Genomic DNA, 21,188 nt, shown 5'->3' on the forward strand with positions numbered 1-21,188 from the left:
GTCTATCTGAATAGAATGACTGATGAGGTTTGTCTTTCTCCTGGTAGTCTTCTTTTTCTTTTTCTTCTTCCTTTGCTCCGTTTTCTTCTTCTTCTTTGACTACAACTAGATAGGCCTTTTGGGACCTTTTTCTGGCGTGGCAGAACTTCTCAGTGTGCCGGTCCTTTTGCAGAAGTCACAGAAGAGCTGGTCCTTCTTGCCTTTGTATCTATTGCCAACATATAATGCATGTTCATCTCTGGAGGTGCTTGGTTCTTCCTTAGTTTTTAGCTTATTTTCCTCCTCTAACAGTGATGCTTGGATATCAACAAGTTCAGGGTTTGACATATTGATTAGGGTTGTTGATGCATTATTATATTCAGGAGACAAACTTTTAAGTAGAACACCGATGTAAATATTTTCTTCCATTTTAATGTTGATTTCTGCAAGTTGGGTTAGAAGTCCTTCCATGTAATTTAGATGTGTGGCAAGTGATGTGTTGGACTTCATTTCAAGCCTGAAAAACTCAATCAAGAGACCATACTTTGATGATTTAGACTGTGTACCAAACATGGTGTCAAGTCTCTTCCATGTATCGTGTGAAGTCTCACAGTTATCCACATGGTGGATATAGCTGTCGTTTAGCTTCAGTTTGATAATGGCCTGAGCCTTATCATCATTCTTTTACCAAGTGACAGCAAGGTCTGCATCACGAGGCTTTTTTTCTTTTCCAGTGGTAATGGCCCAGAGGCCCTTCTTCATCAGGATAAGTTTGATGCGGGTCTGCTAGGTGTGAAACCTGACTCCTTTGAAGTGAGCAGTTGGAGAGTCTTTGCCCGTATTAGACTTATGGAAATAGCAGCAAATCAATCTTTAGAATTATCAGATTTGAGCAGCAGAAGAGTTGGTTGAGATGTGTCAAAAAACACAAGTGCTACGAGCACTAAATGAGTGTCAATGGACACCATGTTTCTTGTCTTCCAAATCTGCAAAATCCTTCAAGCTCTTTGAAATCCAAATCTTTCCCTTCTTGATTTGATGTTGGGACCTTCAAACCTGAGTGATAGGACCTTCAGTGTGTTGGAATTAGTGAGCAGATGAAGTAAAAAAAAAGCTTCAGTGAAAGTGAGCTATGACAGATTAGGGTTTCCAGAAACAGGCGATTGGTATTTTGCTTTGTATGATCAATACAAAAGGAATTATCATGAGCCCTTGTAGGTGATAGAAGCCTACTATGTGGGCTATCATTGCCCTATGGTAATGGCTGGGATTGCGCTCTGTAGAGCAGGCAGCAGTAGCCCAACTTGCTCAGGCTCAATTTGGAACAGCGTGACGAATCTTCAGCAATGCCGAAGCATAGAACGGCCAATGTTGTAGCGTGATGTGCCACTGAGAAGCATATGATGTTGAGGAAAATTTTCCTAGAAGACATCATGATGAATGGTGGTCTGTAGTGTGAGATCCATAAGCTCCAAGATGCCTAGGTACTACCTGGCTATGGAGGCCACAAAATAGAAACTGAGAAAATTGACAATGGCAAATGCTGAGTAGTGGATGGGGCAATGTCAAGTTTTGAGATGATACAGAGAAGCCTGAGTAGCTGGGGACCACTTTTGCAAAAGGAAGCTTGGTAAGATTTGGCCTGTGGAGTGAGATATAAGAGCTTCAAGTTGACAGGGTGCAGCTGGCTATAGCTGCCATGGAAGCTTAAGTGAAGGTAGAGTTGAGAGTTGAAGTCATGAACTCAAGCTGAGTTGGAAAACGATAAAGAAGGACTAAGAGAGGCTGTGCCATGCCTGATTGGGCTTTGATACCATGTAAAAAATATGTGGGATCTAGAGCATGGCCAAGATACCATATGCTTCAGCTGTTGGCAGTTTGATGTATACTATGGTTGCTACACGTCTTGAAATTGCCTTTGCAATGGGAGTGGTTAGCAGATACATGGCAAACCCTGGTAAAAAGCATTGGGAAGCAGTGAAAGGTATTATGAGATACCTTAAAGGCACAAAGGATTTGTGCATCTGCTTTGGAAAGCAGAAGGCATCTGTCGTTGGCTTTACGGATGCAGACTATGCTGGTCATGCGGACTGCAGAAAGTCCACTTCTGGGTATGTGTTTATTTTCACAGGAGAAGCAGTCTCTTGGATCTCCAGGCTACAAAAGTGTGTTGCATTGTCTACTACAGAGGCAGAGTATGTGGCTGCCACTAAGGCATGCAAGGAGGCTTTATGGCTTTCACGTCTAGTGGGAGAGCTTGGCATTACAAAGTTATCTGTTCTCCATTGTGATAGTCAGAGTGCTATCATGCTAGCATGGAATCTCGTCTTTCATGCAAAGGCGAAGCACATACATGTGAAGTATCACTTCATTAGAGATATACTTTACAGCAAGAGCGTTGAGCTTGTCAAAGTGCATACAAATGATAATCTTGCAGACCTTCTCACTAAGGGTTTTCCAGTAGAGTGGTTTACTCATTGTCGAGAGATGATGGGAGTTGGATAGATATATGTATTTCAACTTTGTACACACCTAGACTTAGCTGATTCTTTTCTCCTCTTAAGGCCCATTGCCTTTAGGTGGGAGGTTGTTGGGGATAAAGGGCCATCGTGCCTTTTACATGTGCATGGGTGTGAACACTCCCTTAGCACACTTGTACTTTCATATATATATCTATCTAAAAACCTAAAGAGGTATACTCGTCATTGTACCCACAAGTCGTGTTCACTCTCCTCTCTACTCTGCACTCTCTCTCTCTCTATCTCTCTGCTGCTAGCAAGCATTGTGTGTCTCGATCCTCGCGCCAGGGAGCTCAACACAATCGGATGATTGTGATGAAGCGGGTGTCTTTGGAGGTTTAGATGAGGACTTTGAGTCCTAATAGGTCTTCTTCTATGTGGGAACATGCCAATGAGCTTCGCTAATTGCAAATGCAAGTCCATAACGAAGGGAAAGTCGTTACCTCGGAGGACATGGCGATAATCACACTTGAGCACGTATAAAAGGCACGGTGGCCCTTTATTCCTAACGACCTCCCACCTAAAGGTAGTGTGCCTCAATGTTGAAGAAAAAAATCAGCTAAGTCTAAGTATGTACAAAGTTGAAATACATATACTATCCAACTCCCATCATCTGGTAGTAGTGAGCAAACCACTCTGTTGGAAGACCCTTCGTGAGAAGATTTGCAAGATTATAATTTATATATACCTTGACAAGCTTAATGCTGTCAACTTCACTTTTATGTGCTTTGTCTTTGCATGAAAGACGGGGTTCCGTGCTAGCATAATAACACTCTGACTATCACAATGGAGGATAGGGATCTCGGTAATGCCAAGCTCTCCCACTAGACGTGAAAGCCATTTAGCTTGCTTGCATGCCTTAGTGGCAGCCACATACTTTGCCTTTGTAGTAGACAATGCAACACACTTTTGTAGCTTGGAAATCCAGGAAATTGCTCCCCTTGTGAAGGTGAATACATACCCTAAAGTAGACTTCCTGTAGTCAGCATGATCAACATAGTCTGTATTCGTAAAGCCAATGACAGATACCTTTTGCTTTCCAAAGCAGATGCACAAATCCTTTGTGTCCGTAAGGTATTCCATAATACCTTTCACTGCTTCCCAATGCTTTCTACCAAGATGTACCATGTATCTGCTAACCACTCCCACCGCAAATGCTATGTTAGGACGTGTTGCAACCATGGCATATATCAAGCTACCTACAGTTGAAGCATACAGAATCTTGGTCATTTCAACCTTTTCATCATCAGATGTAGGGTTATCCTCTATATTGAGTTTCACATATGGAGGCAATGGTACACCAATTACTTTCCCCCCCTCCATATTGAAATGCTGTAAAATCTTAGATACATACTTCCGCTGTGACAAATAAAGAAGACCTTTCGATTTGTCCTTGAGTATACGTATGCCAAGAATGTGATTTGCCTCACCAAGATCCTTCATGTCAAAACTACTGTGTAGGTTCTGCTTCAATGTATTCAAAGCATGAACATCCCTACCACCAATCACAAACCAACATAATAAGGTTTCCATTTGCTGCCTTCTTTGTATATAAGTAGTGATCCACTTGACTCCTTTTGAATCCTTGAGATTGCATGAATATATCAAACTTATGATACCATTCACGCGGTGCATGTTTTAACCCATACAAGCTTTTGTTGAGTTTACCTTCCATCTTTTCTCGCTCTTTGGCCACAAGGCCTTCTAGTTGTTGCATATATATGTTCTCATGCAGATCACCATGTAAGAAAATAGTCTTTACGTCCATCTGTATGAGTTCCATATCCTCACATGCAACCAAGCCCAATATGGTTCGCAAAGTGGTCATCTTTTTACAGGAGAAGATCTTGTCAAAATCAAGCCCATGTTTTTGCTTGTACCCTTTTGCAACAAGTTGTGCTTTGTATTTTGGTAAGGAACCAGAAGTGACCTTCATCTTGTAAACCCATTTGCATAGTAGGACTTTCTGCTTCTTGGGCAAATACACTAAATCCCAAGTATCATTCTTCTTTAGAGATTCCATCTCTGACAGCATAGCTTTATGCCATTTCTTGCTGTCCTCTTTGTCCATTGCTTCCTTTAAGCATGACGGCTCACCACAATTTGATAACATGACATAATCAACAACATAATTTGCATCAGAAACAAACCTATCTGGGTGTTTGGTATGTTTGGTCAATGTGCGGACCCAATGATTAGTGTTTGCTGGCTGTTCAGCTTACAAATCTGCATTAACAGCTTGCTGTTCAAATGGTTCAGCATGCTTTCTTGCTTGTTCTGGATGTTCTAATGGCACATTTCCTTACTGAAACTGTGGTATATCATGGGTAACTTCTTATTGATCAATTTCAGCATCATTCCCTCCATTTATAGGGTCATTTACAGCAGATATTTGCTGCTGTATGGCGGACACTCTTTGCTTTCCTAGAGGTATCACTTCTCGGAACATAACCCTTTTGACTTCCTCAGACTTTTTGGGTTGTTTATGTATGTGATCTTCCTGGAAGATAACATCATTGCTGTGTACAATTTGGCTCCAATTTATAGGACTTTGGCTCCAATTTGCTGTGTTTTTCTTTGCGTATATGCACAAAAGCCTTGTAGCCAAACATTCAAGTGTGCATACAAAGGTGGCTTGCCCGACCACACTTCTTGAGGGACTCTCCCCCCCAAAGACTTGTCTGATAAAACTGATTTATCAAGTGTACGGCTATGATAACAACCTCTGCCCAAAATCCATGAGGTAATTCAGCATGAGACAACATAGTATGGATCTTCTCTTGAATAGTCCTATTCATACGCTCTGCAATACTGTTTTGGGACAGATTATAAGGGACAGTGAGCTTCCTCTTTATCTCTTTGTTGTCACAAAAGGCTTGAAAGGCTTTTGACACATATTCCCCACCATTGTCAAAGTGAAGACACTTTAATGTCTTGCTGATCATATTTTCAATAAGTGCCATGAATTTTTTAAACTTATCTAATGCCTTGTCTTTATGATGGATTGGATAAACCCATACTTTGTGTGTGGCATCATCAACAAATGTGATAAAATATTTCTTTTCCTCTAGAGACTGTTAGCTTGCCCTATTTTGTATGCCAGTCTGTCATCTCCTAGTTGTGAGCTCTTGTCAGAGTCTGGCAGGAGATAAAGGAGCTTTGTCAGTCTAGGGTATTGCTATTTTAGTGTGCATTTCTTTTTTGGTTGGCAGTTTGCCCAATTAGGGCATTTTTTATGCAGTCGGCCCATTTCTTGGGTAGTTGTCCAGTTTTAGAGCTGCTGCCAGCAGGTTGGCTAGATTTGGAGGTTTGGGGCTATATATAGCAGTCCCCTAGTCATTCTCACTCACTTCTCTTTCCTCAGCACACACTGCTCCCTCTCCTCTCCGACATTGGTGCTGTCATCTTTTCCAGCCTGATTTGGTGCCCTCATTGACGCTCTGGGTTACATGCAAGGATTGATCGGTCCAAGCTTTGTGTCCAGCATTCATTTCAGTTAGTGCAGTCTTTCTTCCTTCATTTTTTGCTTTCTCTCTCTCTCTCTCTCTCTCTCTCTCTCTCTGTTCATGTTTCTACTTCCGTTGCGCACTCTCATAGAGACAACCCAAGCATTTCATATACATCTGAATGTACCAACTCTAAGGGCAACTCTAAGGGTAAATATTTTAATGAAAGGGACTTTTTATGTGACGTTTGAGCATGCTTACCAAATTTGCAATGATCACAGTGGTCAAAATCAGCATACCTCAAATACGGCAAATAACCCAAATGAGAAAACACTTTCATTTTAGTTTAACTCATGTGTCCCAACTGGCTATGCCACAAAGATACACTTGGCTGCTCGGTTATGGAAACAACATGATTACGCGCACTAGATACATGTAGTGGATATATACTGTCACTCTTACAACGTTTAGCAACAATCCTAGATCCCTTACATATTTTCCATTTGCCATCCCCAAAGGTGGTGTGATAGTCTTCATCATCTAGCTGCCCTATGCTTATCAAGCTTTTCTTGAGCAGGGGTACATGCCTCACATTATGCAAGGTGAACATTGAACCATGTTGAAATGCCAACTACACATTGCCAATTTCTGCAATGTCACATGCATAGTTGTCCCCCAAGTGGACAACACCATGTCTACCACCACTATAGTCAGAAAACCACTCATAGTGTGGTGTCATATGGAATGAGGCACCTGAATTAAGAATCCAAGTGTGCATGTCATTATCAGAATCTGCAATCAATGATTGTGCACTAAAAGAAGAAGCAAAGAGTACATCATTGCCATTGTCACTCTTGTGACTGACTATATTGACTTCCTCGATCTTCACACTGCTCTTCTTTGCATGTTGGTTGTCCTTTTTCTCATCCTTGCTATCATCAGTGCTTTGCCCTTGCCCTTCTCTTTCTTTGACTTAATGCAATTCCACTTAAAATGCCCTTTCTTGCCACAATGATGGCACTCTACACTTTTCCCACGAGACTTGCTGCATGCTTTGTTTTCAGAATTACCCTTCTGTTGGGATCTGGCTCTAGTATGTAGTGTATTGGAAGACTTGTTTGCCAAAATATTTTGCCTATTTAGCTCTTCTATAAGTAAAGAGCTCTCCACATCAGAATATAACAGCATGGCATTGGAGTTACTCATTGTTGTCCTAAAAGTATCCCAACTTTCAGACAAAGTGCATAGCAAAAATGTTGCCTTGAACTCGTCATCAATGTGGAACTCCAAAGCAATCAGCTGCCTGAAAATAGAGTTAAACTCATTCAAATGTAGAGACATGGCTGTACCTTCCTTTATACAAAGATCCATCAAAATTTTCAACTAATAAACCTTGCTTGCTATAATTTTCTGAGCATATAACTCCTCAAGTCTTTGCCACATATCATACACAGATTTCAATTTCTCTATGTTAAAGAGCAAAGTGTTTGACACTAAAGCTCTATGGTAGCGCGTGCAAGCTCATATAACTCATCCCACTCATCTTGATCCATGATTGCTGGTTTTACTCCGTTTGTCTTTATGGGCTTCACCTGTTTCTTCTGCACCTAGACATTATAGCACTGCTTTTGCCATATAGCAAAGTTGTGTGTCCCCTCAAGCTTCTTAATGTGCAAAAGATTGTTGCTATCACTGCTTCCAACCATGATTTGCAGCCCAAAAATGACTCAAAAGTCAACAAATGTGAGCTCAACTGTCACACAAGTGACCAAGGTACAAACAAGTACCAACCAGCAATAAAAAACCAAGTTATTGTAGAAATTTCAGATCTACGAATCAATTTTAAGAGTCACAAAATGTATGCTACAGCACTCCATAAGTAATTGCGGTTGTGCCATGGGCTAATGCATCAATTGGATAAAAAGCCCCAAATTTTAGCCACAATTTCTACTCCAAATGCATCCACATGCACAAATTTGACTCACATGGTCAAAAGCCCCAAATTTCTCTGCTTAAATTGCTCAAATTACATCAAATATAACTCTCGAGTAGATTCCTCAATGCAATTTTGCCAAAATTTCACAAATTTAGCAAAAGCCCCAAATTTGTTCGGGGTCCAATGTGCTCAATTTGCATAGAAATTACATTGCAACCATATACCAAGACCAAATTTGACACAAATTTTACAAATTTTGCAAAAGCTCCAAATTGTGTGGGTCCAATGTGTTAAGATTTTAGGAAATTGTACCTCTCTCACTGCAATTTTCACAAATACATGAAAAGCCTCAATTTTTGAGACTCGAATGTGTGCAAATTTCACAAATTTTACTCAGTTGAGTAAAATGTTCAAGCATATGCCGGAAGCCCCAAAATTTGGGAGTAAATGCATATACAATCTTTGAGATTTGTCAAATTGTGCTTACATGCACATGACAGCCCGACAAAATTTACCAAGGATAAACTTTTTGAACAAAATCGTGAATTTTTGTCACAAAAAAAAACATTGATTGTCGACGATTCTTGCGCATGACTAGCGCCGACCTAGGAACTGCCTTGAAAGATGTCACTTGACTACTGCCGTGACACCTGTGCTGACCTGAAACTGTTGCCGAAACTTGTCGCGATGCTTGACCTACGACCTGCGATTGATTGCAGTATGTGACTTGCAACAGATTGCGATTTGTGACCTGCGCGCTACTTACCAGCGCCTGATCTGAATTGAAGATGACCTGTTGTTGGCACAGCTCGAGTGAACTCCAAGAAGTGTTCGTGTTGATGGCCTTTGCTTTGATACTAGTTTGAAGTGACGGGTGTGTAGTGGAGATGCAATGGCAGCTACAGAGAGAGAGAGAGAGAGAGAGAGAGAGAGAGAGAGAGAGAGAGAGTTTTCGGAGACATCTGATAAAATTGGAACGATACAGAGAAGATTAGCATGGCCTCTGCGCAAGGATGACACGCACAAATCGAGAAATGGTCCACAGAGAGAGAGAGAGAGAGAGAGAGAGAGGAGCAATAGTAGAGAGTAGAGAGTAGAGAGTGTGAGATGCACGATGTGTGGGTACAATGAGTTGTACCTCTTTTAGATTTTTGTGATAGTTATATGTAAAGTACAAGTGCTAACGGTGCATTCACACTCGAGCATATATAAAAGGCATAATAGCCCTTTATTCCCAACAAACTATGAGTATCTTTGGAGGGTAGCTTGTGGTTAGCTGGTATGTAGGTTGCCAGAGATTAGGATGAGCCGCCTGCCACGTGTATCTTACATTTGTGGCAAGCAACATAGAGATATTATTCCCAACAAGGTTGCTCGATAGGCTAAGGAGTCCTTGGAGCTTATTTCGACGGACTTATGTGGATCCATGCAGACAGAGTCCTCTAAGGATTCTCACATTTTAAGGATTGGTTGCTCTTTGAAGAGAACAAGTTTGGCAGGAAACCCAAGACCTTGCGTTCTGACAAGGAGGAGAGTTCGTCTCCCAAGAGCTGACTCATTATGTTGCAGATCACGGTATTCACCAAGAATTTGAAAACACGAGTACGCCTCAAGAGAATGGCATATTGGAGTGGAAGAATTGCAGTGTCATTGAGATGGCACGGACTATGATGGAGCATCAATCCCCACCTCGATTGTGGTTGGTATGACTCCTTTTGAGGCTTTGGATGAACATCGTGGCTTTGGAGGCTACCCAGAGAGCTTGGCTTCTCTCAGACAGGTCCTACAACCCTCCATTGCGACAATGAGAGTTGCATTGCTTTGGCATGGAACTAGGCACATTCTGAGCTTATTTGTACTAACCTTTGTTTGATGAGTCGTGCTATGCAGGATAGGGAGCCCATCTCCGTGAAGGAGGCTTTATAGTCATAGCATTGGAAGAAGGCTATGGTCCATGGAGTAGGAGGTGGATGCTATTGAGCAGAATGGCACTTGGGATCTTGTGTCCAAGCTCATCCATAGGAAGGTGATTGGTGTTAAAGGGGTCTTTAAGATCAAATACCATAGTGATGGCACTCTAGATAAGCATAAGGCACGATTCTTTGCAAAGGGCTTTGCACAATGGCCAGGTGCGGATTTGCACTTATAGCTCAGATGGCTATCATTAGAGCTGTTTAGCCATAGGAGTTGGCTAGTTTATCAGCTTGATATGAAGTTTGCCTTCCTTAATGGTGGTTTGAAGGTGGAGATCTATGTTGAGTAGCTTATTGGCTTTTTCTCATTCGATGGATATGTGTATAGGTTGAAGAAGGCCCTTTATAGCCTCAAACTTGCTCCACATGCTTGGAACGAGAAGATAGACTCGTTCCTCCAAGGAAAGTTAGGGTATTGGTGTTCCTCTTCCAATCTCCAGTTGTATGTCTGCACCTCCGTTGGAGGGCACACGTTGTTTGTGCTTTATGCGGATGATCTTATCTTGACAGGTGGCCATGCCCAGAAGGTCAAGGACACAAAGGAGGCACTACACAAGGTGCTCGAGATGACGAATATGGGCATTCTCCATTTCTTTTTAGGTGATGAGATTTACCAGGCTTTGAGGGGGATTTTCATCTCCAAGCAGCGGTATATGCATGAATTTTTCTCCACATTTGAGGTGGAGGGATGTAAGGCCATTTCTTTTTTTATGGATCCAAACTCCAAGGCTATGGTCCATGCAGATTGACTAGCGGTGGATGCTTCCTACTATTGGGTGGATGCTTTCTACTATTGGCAATTGATTGGATCCTTGATTTGGCTTCTTAACACTTGGATTGATTTGTGCTTTCCTGTATGTTTGTTGGCTAGGTTGATGAGTGAATCCAAGGTTGTCCATTGGCAAGATGCTATGAGGATTTTGCAGTTCTTAAGGGGGACCCACGATCTTGGTATTCATTGTCCAACAGGTATTGGAGATTTAGCTTTGGTTCTTATAGGTTGGACGGATTTAGATGGGCTGAAGATGTTGATCAATGCAGGTCAACAATAGGATATTGCTTTACTTTGGCTGCAAGTGTTATCTCCTGGAGTAGCAAGAAGCAGCCTATAGTTGCCCTTTCTTCCACAAAGGTGGAGTATAGAGTGGCATCTTCTACCACATGTGAGTTAGTGTGGCTTTGGAGGTTACTAGGAGAGCTTGGCTGCCCTCAAACAGGTCCTACAACACTTCGTTGCAACAATGAGAGTTGCATTGCTTTGGCACGGAACTTTGTGTTTCATGCTAGGTCGAAGCGCACTAAGATACAATACCATTTCATTTGAGAGAAGATATTGGATGAGACTATTAATGTGGTTTACTCTAAGACAGAGGATAATTTGGCAGATTTGTTTACAAAGGTGCTTCCTCAGGTTGTTCTTTGACAACACTCTAGATCCCTGAGCCTTATGCTGCATCTAGGAATTTGAGGGGCTGTTAGAGATTAGTCATCCCTTGGACTAGCATTTATAGGCTCAAGTTGTTGTAGTCAGTTCTCTCGGTTGGAGTTACGCATTTTCCTATAAGTTATTGGACATTTTCAGTAGTCACTGTATAGGGGCACCTTACTGCGGATAGGGGCAGTGCATGTTGCAGCCAATTATGTGATTGCTGATCATCTTGGTATTTGTGCAGTAGTCAACTGCATTTATGGCTGGTTGGCCAGTTTGCTGGTTGGTGTACTTATTATATTGCTTTGTTTTGTGCTATATATGGCCACTAGGCAGCCTGCCCTCCATCACTTGTCTTTTTTGGTGTTGGTGAGAGAGACTAGCTCGAGGAGATACTTCGATAGGCCCTTATATATCCACCCTCTTCATTTCAGTATTCATTTGCAAATGCAGATTCCTTGGGGGACTGAATACTGATAATGCAGCCTAGATTTGGCTAGAAATTGATCAAGGAGCTCGAGGAGAGGAAGCTCTGCAGAAGATGCAATATGCCTGCCCTAAGATGATGACATCTTCTGCCCAGCAAGGAAATATAGTTGACTGGCTGTAACAGAAGGTCCTCTCCAGTAAACACAGCATAAAAGGATGTGTCTCTACATTTTCAGCCTGAAAAAGGCAGCTGCTCGGCAGAGAATAACCGGTTACCCAGGTAGAAGCGATGGTTGTCTGACTGAAAAGACCACTGTGGGATGACACAGCCTATGGGGGATGATCCCAATGTCAGTACAGGCTGGCCCTGCTGATAAATGCAGGGTAATTAGGGGTACCCTCCATAAAACACAGATCTGTAGATGTTGCCAGCTATGCCAAATGTGCCGCTCGGGTCAGCACATAGCTCAAGAAGATTGCCTGGCCTGCTGTGAAACGTAGGTAATTAGTACTGTGAATGCATGTAGGACTGTGGGTGTAGTACAGAAAGAGAATGTAGGTGAGAGAAGGAACGATCTGAGTGCAATGGTTGAAGGATACAAGGTTGCAACAGTCAGCCCCAACATGCAGCCTGACATGTCAGTGTGGGTGCTAGATGGTAGCATGGGTATGAGAGAATGAGGAGGGTTGGCTGATCACAAAGGATGAATGATGGATAATGAGAGTGAGACGGCAGGCCACCTATAAATAGGAAAACTAGAGCCACAACTAGTAATAAAGTGGTTAGGCCCAAATGTGGGCACCTAGGACAGCCTGTAGTGCCCAAAAAGAAATGCACTAATGTGCCCTTTGTCTAAAGTGCCTGAAGCACATAAAATGACAGACAAAGACAATGCGAGAGCTCCTAATGCTCTTGTTTGACTTAGATTGAGGCTCACAGGTAGGAGGTGATAGTGCAAGACACACGTGTGCCAGATCCTTGGTTGAGTCCTTGCCAACTGGCTATGCATTCTCAACAATGGAAGTGTTAGGTACCCCTAGTTTCTTACTTAGACTTTTGGCATCATCTAATGAGTTGTCTCATTCTTTCCAACCCACTACATAGACGTGCAAGGATCTAAATTTTCTTCTCTTCTCCTATTCTAGTGTAGCATTTACAAACTTCTTTCACTACTTCAATCTATTTGGAGCCTTTGGCTACATCATCTTGGGCCTCCTTTGCTATTGCTGGTCATGTGTTGCGCTCCTTCTCCATGTGTGTTTTCAGCTCATTAATTTCACTTTTGCATCTTTTCGGGCATAGTCTTTATGATCTCCCCTTCCTCTTTTTTGAAGAGGTCAAGCTGGACTTTGTAGGTGGCTACCTTGTTTTTGAGCTCCTCAATGGTTGTGTCTCTCCCCCAAAGACATACTTCAATATCCTCTTTCCATGAGGTGAAGTGTGCCTGTATATCATTATGTATTCCATTATTCCATTCTTGCATTCCTATGAGCATTTCCTTCCTCATTTGTTGCATTGCCTCATTACACATATCAATTAAAATTTCTTTTACATTTTCCAAATCATGGTCCTTGATTTCACCCACAATTTAAATCGTTTCAACACTTTTTGTGTATGGATGTCCTTGATTTTGTTGAGGCTGCTTGGGATGGTAGAATACTTCTTGCTTTTCTTCCTTTGTGTGTGGCTTCTAGATGGTGGTGATGGCTTATGCATTTTGAGTGATCCTGCCATTACCGGTTTTCTATTGGTTTTGGTTTTCTGAGGTACACACACACACAGCATGTGTGATGAGAGAGAGAGAGAGAGAGAGAGGTGTTACCTTTTACGAAAAAAGAGAGAGAGAAGTGGTGTGTGCACATGCATGCACACACACGTGCACACACATGTAGGTATGTATACGTGATTTCCCTCTCTTGTGCTTTTTTGCAGCTTTCGCTTTTTTACCAATGAAGACGTCACAGTTGGGGCATGGATGCTCGCTATGAATGTAAATCATGAAGATAACAGAGATTTATGTGATTCAAAGTGCACTGCTACATCTATTGCTGTGTGGGATATCCCAAAGTGTTCTGGTAAGCTCTTTACTGTTTTTGTGGTTTGCCAAATACTGTGTAAAAAGGGACTAGTTACTTTGTGCTTGACTGTGGTAGTCATTATCGACAGTTACAAATCGCTTTGTCTGTGATCTGCTTACAGCATCCTTGTATACATCCTCAATTCCATCAGTCTTGTTGTGCGACATCTGGTTGCAGTGATGTCATTGTACAACAGCTCTGATTGTGGTGTAGATTTGGAGCTGAAATTATGGGTCCTACTGGAAATGAAAGTGGCTTAGGAGAAGCTGCTAGCTGGATATGATAATGTCCGTGTACTAGGTCTAGCTAAGTCAGGATACGTACTTGCAACTATCCTATAACAAATATGTAAATACATAAATGCAGAACCAATGTTTTACAGAGAGGGTGATTCTTGTAAGATGTAATCAGGGAAGAGGACAGATAGTCCTATTGATAATGCAGAAATGAAGAATCAGCAGTGACTATCCATTAAGTCTTTGTGTATAACTCGAAAGCTGTGGAACATACAAATCCTATAGAGGAGAAAATAGAGGGGCAAGGAAGATAGTCAAGAACCGACCTGGTTTATGTATTTTTCAAAATGGCTGACCTCAGTGTCTCCTGTTTTGGGTAGGCTTAGTTCAGGCTGAGACGTGTATTTTTGCACGCATGAAACTTCTTTTCAGTGTATACTAGAGCTTGAGTGTCAGCCCTTTCCACAATCTGTCTCGTGTGTCTCAGTCATGTCTGGGTTCTCATCATGCATCCAGCTCTCAGCAGTTTTCTGTCTCCACCACGTGCAGTGGGTATAATTAGTGTCAGAGTGATTTCAACAATCAGATCTATTTTGGTTTCTGCTTTTCCCAGCCTCCCATGGTCTGCCCTCATAAACAGGCTCTGATGCATGCTGGCATTGCATCAGTCATGGAATGTAGTTTCAACCTTGACATCTTGTGACTCTTGCATTTTTAATGCCTCCAATCTGCCAAATTTGCTCTTAGCTCCAGAACAGCCTGCCACTGGAGTCTACGGTCTACTCTCCTGTGTTGTCTGCCCAAGACAGCCTTTTGCATCCTTTCCCAGATCAGGTGTTATGGCTTGGATTTTGGTTACCCTCCAGACCTTGTGTTTGAACTTGAGGGCTCCCTCATACTCTTCCTAGACAGAGTGTTGATTAGGCACAGGTTGCCACCAGCCAAGGGCGACTTCAAATTTGACCATCCAACTGTGATGCATTAAAAACAACTCCTGAAGATTGTGCTTGGTGGCTGGGGCCACTGTAGAAGTAAGCCAATGCAGGTTGCAGCCGGCAGCTAGTAAGATTAGCAAGACCAAGTGCTGCTCAATTTGGAAAGCCCATCTCTCGAAGGAAGATAATGTTTTCATGCAGGAGACAGAAGCAGCCTACAATGTGTAGGTAAAAGCTCAAGGACTCAAGAAAATTGGGAGGCACACTCACTCTGGACTGAAGAGCTCATGAGCAACCATGAAATGCATGCCAGCTGAAATGAAGAGCAAGATTGAGCAGAGCTGAATGACATGTTGTGAGTGGCAGGATACTATCCATGCATCCAAACACAAAGGGTCAATGAAGGGAAGGTCTCCTGCCGAAAGAAAAGGTAGGCACTCCTATCTCTGCCCAAGTTCTAGATTGGCTGACATGCGAAGTTGTCCTAGAGGCTAGAACCACTGGGTTCCTAAGAACTTTGTGAGGTTTGATGTGGCATATTCTTCGATGTTGTGATTTGTTTGGTGATTGCTGGAATGGTTCCCAGTTAATTTGTATAAACAGGGGAGTGGTTTTTTGTTCTTTGAGCTCGTACTGTATTAAGAAATCGTATTGAACAGTTATCTGAAAGTGATGTTTTTGCCAATAAAATCTCTTTATCTATCTGATTCAAAACCTAACTCGAAGCATTGTACAGGTTTGTGCAACGCGGCTGTAAAATTAAGGGAGCTGCATAAGATAGACAAATGTTCCAGTAGTCCAACTTTGCCTGCGGATGAATGATTTTTGTTCCTGGAGAAAATTACATGGTAGGCACAGAGCATCATGCTGTCTTCTTGCAACCAACTTGTTTATTTCCACACCGTCTGTGTGTACAGACTCAGATAGGTTGAAGCAGTGCTGTCAAATGAGCAAATTTCTAAGGAAAATGCAAATCACCTTTTTGCAGGTTGAGCTACCACAATACCTGCAGAACCTCTACAGGAACCATTTGTTTGCAACACTACAATCCACAGGTGGCTGTGATTGGCTACATTGCCCCTTGACTATGTCTGGGAGGAATTCAGGTCCAAACACTGTCAGATCTAGTATTTAGACACCAAAGTGGAAATTGCAAAGGAACATTCTCAGATGAATATACACAAGAGAGTGGAGATGAATCAAGTTCTTGATCTTTTATATCATTCACAAATTGTACTGCGCGACAGGGGCCCATACAAGTCATTGAAACTTATAGTTAGCTTTTGTAACTTGCAGCATCAGCATTCCCACGCATGTGTCATTATGGGCAGTTCTCCGGCTTGTAATGTTGTTTGAATTCATATGGATCTAACATGTTAATTATGAATTCATATGGCTTTTGTGAAATGTCATGTGTATAGTTGCACTTGAGGATAGGGATAGGCATTACTCTTAAACTTGTATATTGGAGTTCTAAGCCTGCTCCTTATTGCGCTCTTTGGATTTAAACTTGAATTCATGGATTAAGTATCAAGGTCGGGAGTTTCTCCTAAATCTCTTGTAGAAGGCTAGGGTGATGCCTAAGCACTTAAGTTGGGTAAAAGGCCAGCTTATGATGTCTATTTTCAGCATCCCTAAGTGGATTGTACTAAAATTCTGATGTGGGTGGGGGGTTGTGTTCTATGCGTATTTGAGGTGTCTTGAAGGATATGTTAACACACACACACACACACACACACACACACACAAATCTCTCCCCTTGGCGCCCAAAAAAAAAGCTCCATTGCCCAACTCTTTCTTAGTCACTATAGACTCTGTTGCTCAATCTATCAAAATAGTCTGTCAATCAATTTACTTTTTTCGTAGTTGCCCAACTTGCTCAGTTTGGCTTCTTTGCTTTCTTCATCGTAGTTTGTTTCTCTCTCCCTCCTTTCCCCCCTTCTTATTTATAGGCTTGTCCACACATAAGACTTGACTTGTTTCTAATCTCCCTTGCCCTAATAGCAAGATGTGTCCCAAAGTATTTTCTGTGATCTTTGCAACATCCTCGAAACCAGATCAAGAGCCAAGTTTGTGTAAGAAATGAGTGTGTTAATGAGGTTGCAACTTGGTAGTAGAGAATGCGTTTTTGAAAGGCTCACTTTCCATATGTGCTTATGTGCTTGGTAGAGTTGGAGGAAAAATTGGCAATGGAGATGGCTACAATTATTAAGATCAAAGATGAAATCCTTGAGAAAATAATAACCAAAGTGCAAGTGGAGCTATTGAAGGAAGTTGAAAGAAGATGGATAAGTGAGGTATGATACACACTATCTTTTTAGTATTTAATAAAGCGACATTGAAAAAGAAGATTGCCTACCATGCAGGTTTAGGAGGTCTCCTTGATGGACGGTATGAAGAAGCACAAAATGAACTTGATGATGGTTGCCTAGGATGTATAGAGACATATAGGCTAGAGACCAAACAAAGGTGAATTCTAGAAGAAAAGGGGGTTAAGTGGATGATACCATGAGAAATCAATCAAGCAAGGAAAAGGCAGATGCATTATGAAGTTGAAGTATTAAAGGAATCAAAATGTTTCAAGGGATCCAAATTATGTATCACATATGAACTTACACCGCCATAACTCAAAGCACATCTAGGTGAAATTACTAGGAAGAAGGCAACTATAAATGAGAGAAATGGGTAGTTTATCGAGTGTGAAAAAGTCATCACATAGGAGTTCAAAAAGCTTAATAACTACCACAACTCAAAGCACATGCATGTGAAATTACCAAGAAGGCAACTATGAAGAAGGGAAATGGATAGTTTATCGAGTGTGGCAAAGCCATCACAAAGGAGTTCAAAAAACTTAAGCACCATGTTTCTTTTAGGTGACAATCTATATAGTAACTTTATAGCTTTAGCACTTGGCATTTTCTTTGTACCAATGGTATTGAAAGGTGGGACTTTTTTTTTGGGTACCAATGGCACGTAAAAGTGGGTTGTAACTAGATCCTTGATGTTGGGGGTAAAGGTGCATCTGCCTAGCCGCCCGTGTATTACTACACTGATACTCACCGCCACTGCACATTGCAAGTGGCGGGCGCCCGCCACCATCACTTTATTTTTTTAGTGACAGTTTGAATAAAGGAAGGCCCGGTCACACATTGTGACTGTTGGAGTTCCCATTTCTTGTCTCTCTCTTTCTTGCTCTTGCTCTCCTGCCATAGCTCTTCAGTGTAAGCTTCGATCCTTTTCACCTTTCAATTGGTATCAGAGCACGGCTTCCGACTCTTGAGCTTGGCTCGTGGCATTCTCAGCTTTCCATTGACTCCCCACTCTCACTGGATCTCCTTTCCGGCAGCCATAGCTCATTCTCTTGAGCTCCCGTTACTCCCTGGCTTCTCGAGCTTCTTCCCAGCCTATTGAGGCACCATCAGGGCATTGACATTGAGGTATTGCTTCATTATTTCAGAGTTTTACTTCAGTCCACAGGTCTAGGTAAACAAGGTTTTCACAGATTATGGGTAGCTATAGCTCACACCTCTTGGAGCTTCCTTCACCTGGATCTTGCTTCCAGCTTATCAAGGCTTGCTGAGGCTTGGTGTAGGCCTTCTTTGGCCCCCATTGTTGACACGTGGGGCAGCAGATCCCCCTAGCCAGCTCACGTTTTTTTTGCGCTTGTTTCAAAATTTGGCCCAAAAATCACTCTTTTTGTCATATCTCGAGCATTCGGAACCCGATTCAGGTAAGGTAAGAGTCTAAGTTGGGGTTTTGGCACGCTCCGGACGCTTTGGTGATATCAGATTTGTCAAATTTTGATGAGAGAATATTTTGCAACAGATTTCAAGTCTGAGACAGCATGTATTTGTATGTCTATGGTTTATGTGATGCTTCTATTGATGTCTATTGATACCGGATTACTTGTGGATGTTATGCCTCTTATGTGAGACGCATTTGGAGCTGATTTAGCTCAGCCATTGACTGTTTTGAACAATCCTAGATCTATCCAAAGCAGGGCAGCCATCTGTTACTTCAATTTTATGCTTACAGGTCTTGGCATTTGATACCCGATTATGTCCGGTTGGTGCTTATATATACGGGAATGTATGCCTATGGTTTGCCTATGGATTTGAGCTTGGATTGAGCACTGATTTTCTCAGTTTACAGAGGTTATATGCTGCTGAAAACTTCAGGGCTGAAGCTATTTATGCTACAATTGGGTTATGCCTATTGGTCATGGGGTTCTCCCGGCTACTCGGTATGATGTCATGATGTATTTGGACTGTGCCACATGTATTGTTTATGCTCCGGAATGCTTTTGAGTTGAGATTAGAGTTCGATTTGGGTTTGAATGTCACTTCTTTGCAGCTGGCATTTCATCTATGACATGGTTTATGCCTAGGCTACCCAGTATGGGTTATGATGTCTTAGTGAATGCTTTATGCTTTGGCTGTGGATGACAGTTGTTTGAGCTCGTCTTGACATTCATTTGAGTATTCCCTTGAGCAGTTGGACATTGACTTGGCTTTTTTCATTATGACTTTGGATGCTATTGAGGCATTGTCTTGGTTACCTGTTCTTTGGTACTTTGACTTGGTTTGCTTGAGCTATTGAGCTCGTTTATCCGCATTTTTTGTGACAGTGGGAGCATCTTGTATGCTTGACCAATATTGAGTAGGAGGTTTATGCTATTTTGAGCATTTTACAGATACTTGATACTTTGGGATCTCTTACACTTAAATGTTGCATAGTTCATGCACTGATATCTTGGAGTCGCTTTTGACCTGAGCTTGGGCTTTGCACTCTTGTGAGTATACACCTACTGGTGTCAGGTCTTGCCAGTGTTATGTATACTTTGCTCTATTGTCCAGGGGGTATGCCAACTCACTGAACGGATGCTTTGGTAACATGTTTGGGTGTTTGCTCAGGGTCTTGATGAATGTTTGGTGCTGATTTATGCCCGTTTATGGCTGGTCATGTCTTGGCTGTCATTTCTTGACTTGGTACACTGAATTGGTCAGTAATTGCCTCTCACAGTACCCTGCTGTCATTTATTACAGCAAGTATATAACTCCAGACTGACATGGATTTTTCATACTAAAATATTTTGAAATGATGTACTTTCACTAGTACTTGGTGGGCAACAACTTTGGTTACACTTTACTTGCAAATTTCTCTCGATTTTGGTGATTTTTTGGTCATTTTTTGCAGTAAACAATAAGTAGTTTTGAACTGTCTACAGTCTTCTAGCTTGCATTATGGCGAGTTTGTCCACTGATCATGCTATTTTCAACATCACTAAGCTTGATGGTACGAATTACTCTTATTGGAAGAGCCAGATTTGGCAGGTATTGGTGCAGAAATCGCAGATCAAACCATTGAGGTTCAGCGCGGGCAGCCGTCGGTAACTATGCCAAATGAGGAATGGTTTGAGCTTGATGCGTTATGCAAATCCACTATTGTATTCTCTCATAGAATAGGTTCATTACAATGTATTTGAGGAAGAACAGAGTGCATAGCAGTTGTGGGATAAAATCAAGAATCTCTATGATAAGAAAAGTCCAGCGAGCCAGATGTATTGGCTGAAGCAGCTTATGGATCTGCGCATGAAGGAGAATGTAACCATGTCTGCTCACTTGAGCCAGTTCCATGCTATACTCAAGAACTTGACTTGGCAGGACATCACTTTTGCAGAGGATGTCACTCCTCTTTTCTTGCTTGGTACTCTTAATGAGTCATGGGATGTATTTCGCACTACATTATGTGCCTCTGCTGCTACCTTGAAATTATTTGATGTTGAGAGTGCTCTTCTACAGGAAGAGGTTAACCGTAAGAATTTGGATGCCTCTCGTGTGTCGCGTGTTATGACAGTTAGAGGTAGGAATGATGGATATGGAAAGCATGATAGTGGCAGTGGTCGTGGACAAGATTCTCAGAAATCTTGGTCCAAGTCTCGTGGGAAGTCATGTAGCAAACCTCGTGATAGGAATGCAGATGTTACTTGTCACCATTGTGGGAAAAAGGGCCATATTAGGCCACAATACCATGAACTGCGCAATGAAAGGCGCAAAGATAAGGGGAAAGACAAAGTGCAGGATAAGTCTTCTGATCGCAGCATAGTGCCTGCAAAGTCCAGTGTTAAAATTGAAGAGATCAATGTTATGCAGCCTGAGGATGTTGATTATGATTATATCCTTGCAGCTTCTTCTAGTGCTTCACAGATGACAGAGATATACTCTATG

General features: G+C 42.0%; 1 protein-coding gene and 1 non-coding gene across 3 annotated transcripts in view; both read left to right on the forward strand.

The window, feature by feature from the left end:
* The window catches only part of LOC148017769 (putative beta-1,3-galactosyltransferase 14), a 45,335-nt gene extending 28,967 nt beyond the window's left edge, over positions 1–16,368 (forward strand). The window contains exons 6-8 of one of the 2 annotated variants that reach the window (XM_087661807.1): positions 13,645–13,787; positions 15,698–15,809; positions 15,950–16,368. In XM_087661807.1, the coding sequence (XP_087517933.1) occupies positions 13,645–13,787; positions 15,698–15,783 (229 nt within the window). In that variant the 3' untranslated portion in view covers positions 15,784–15,809; positions 15,950–16,368. Of the gene's footprint in view, positions 1–13,644; positions 13,788–13,911; positions 15,640–15,697; positions 15,810–15,949 lie in introns of those variants that run through there. The other variant, XM_087661808.1, reaches the window with a different exon arrangement.
* LOC148017770 (U6 spliceosomal RNA) lies at positions 8,829–8,929 on the forward strand. The gene has a single exon (XR_015687804.1). It is a non-coding gene; the product is annotated as a U6 spliceosomal RNA (small nuclear RNA).
* Positions 16,369–21,188: the final 4,820 nt, after the last annotated feature.

This window comes from Lygodium microphyllum, chromosome 21, assembly GCF_053477565.2.
Source record: "Lygodium microphyllum isolate KBCC chromosome 21, Lygodium_microphyllum_v1.1.10, whole genome shotgun sequence".
Classification (NCBI taxonomy): Eukaryota; Viridiplantae; Streptophyta; class Polypodiopsida; order Schizaeales; family Lygodiaceae; genus Lygodium; species Lygodium microphyllum.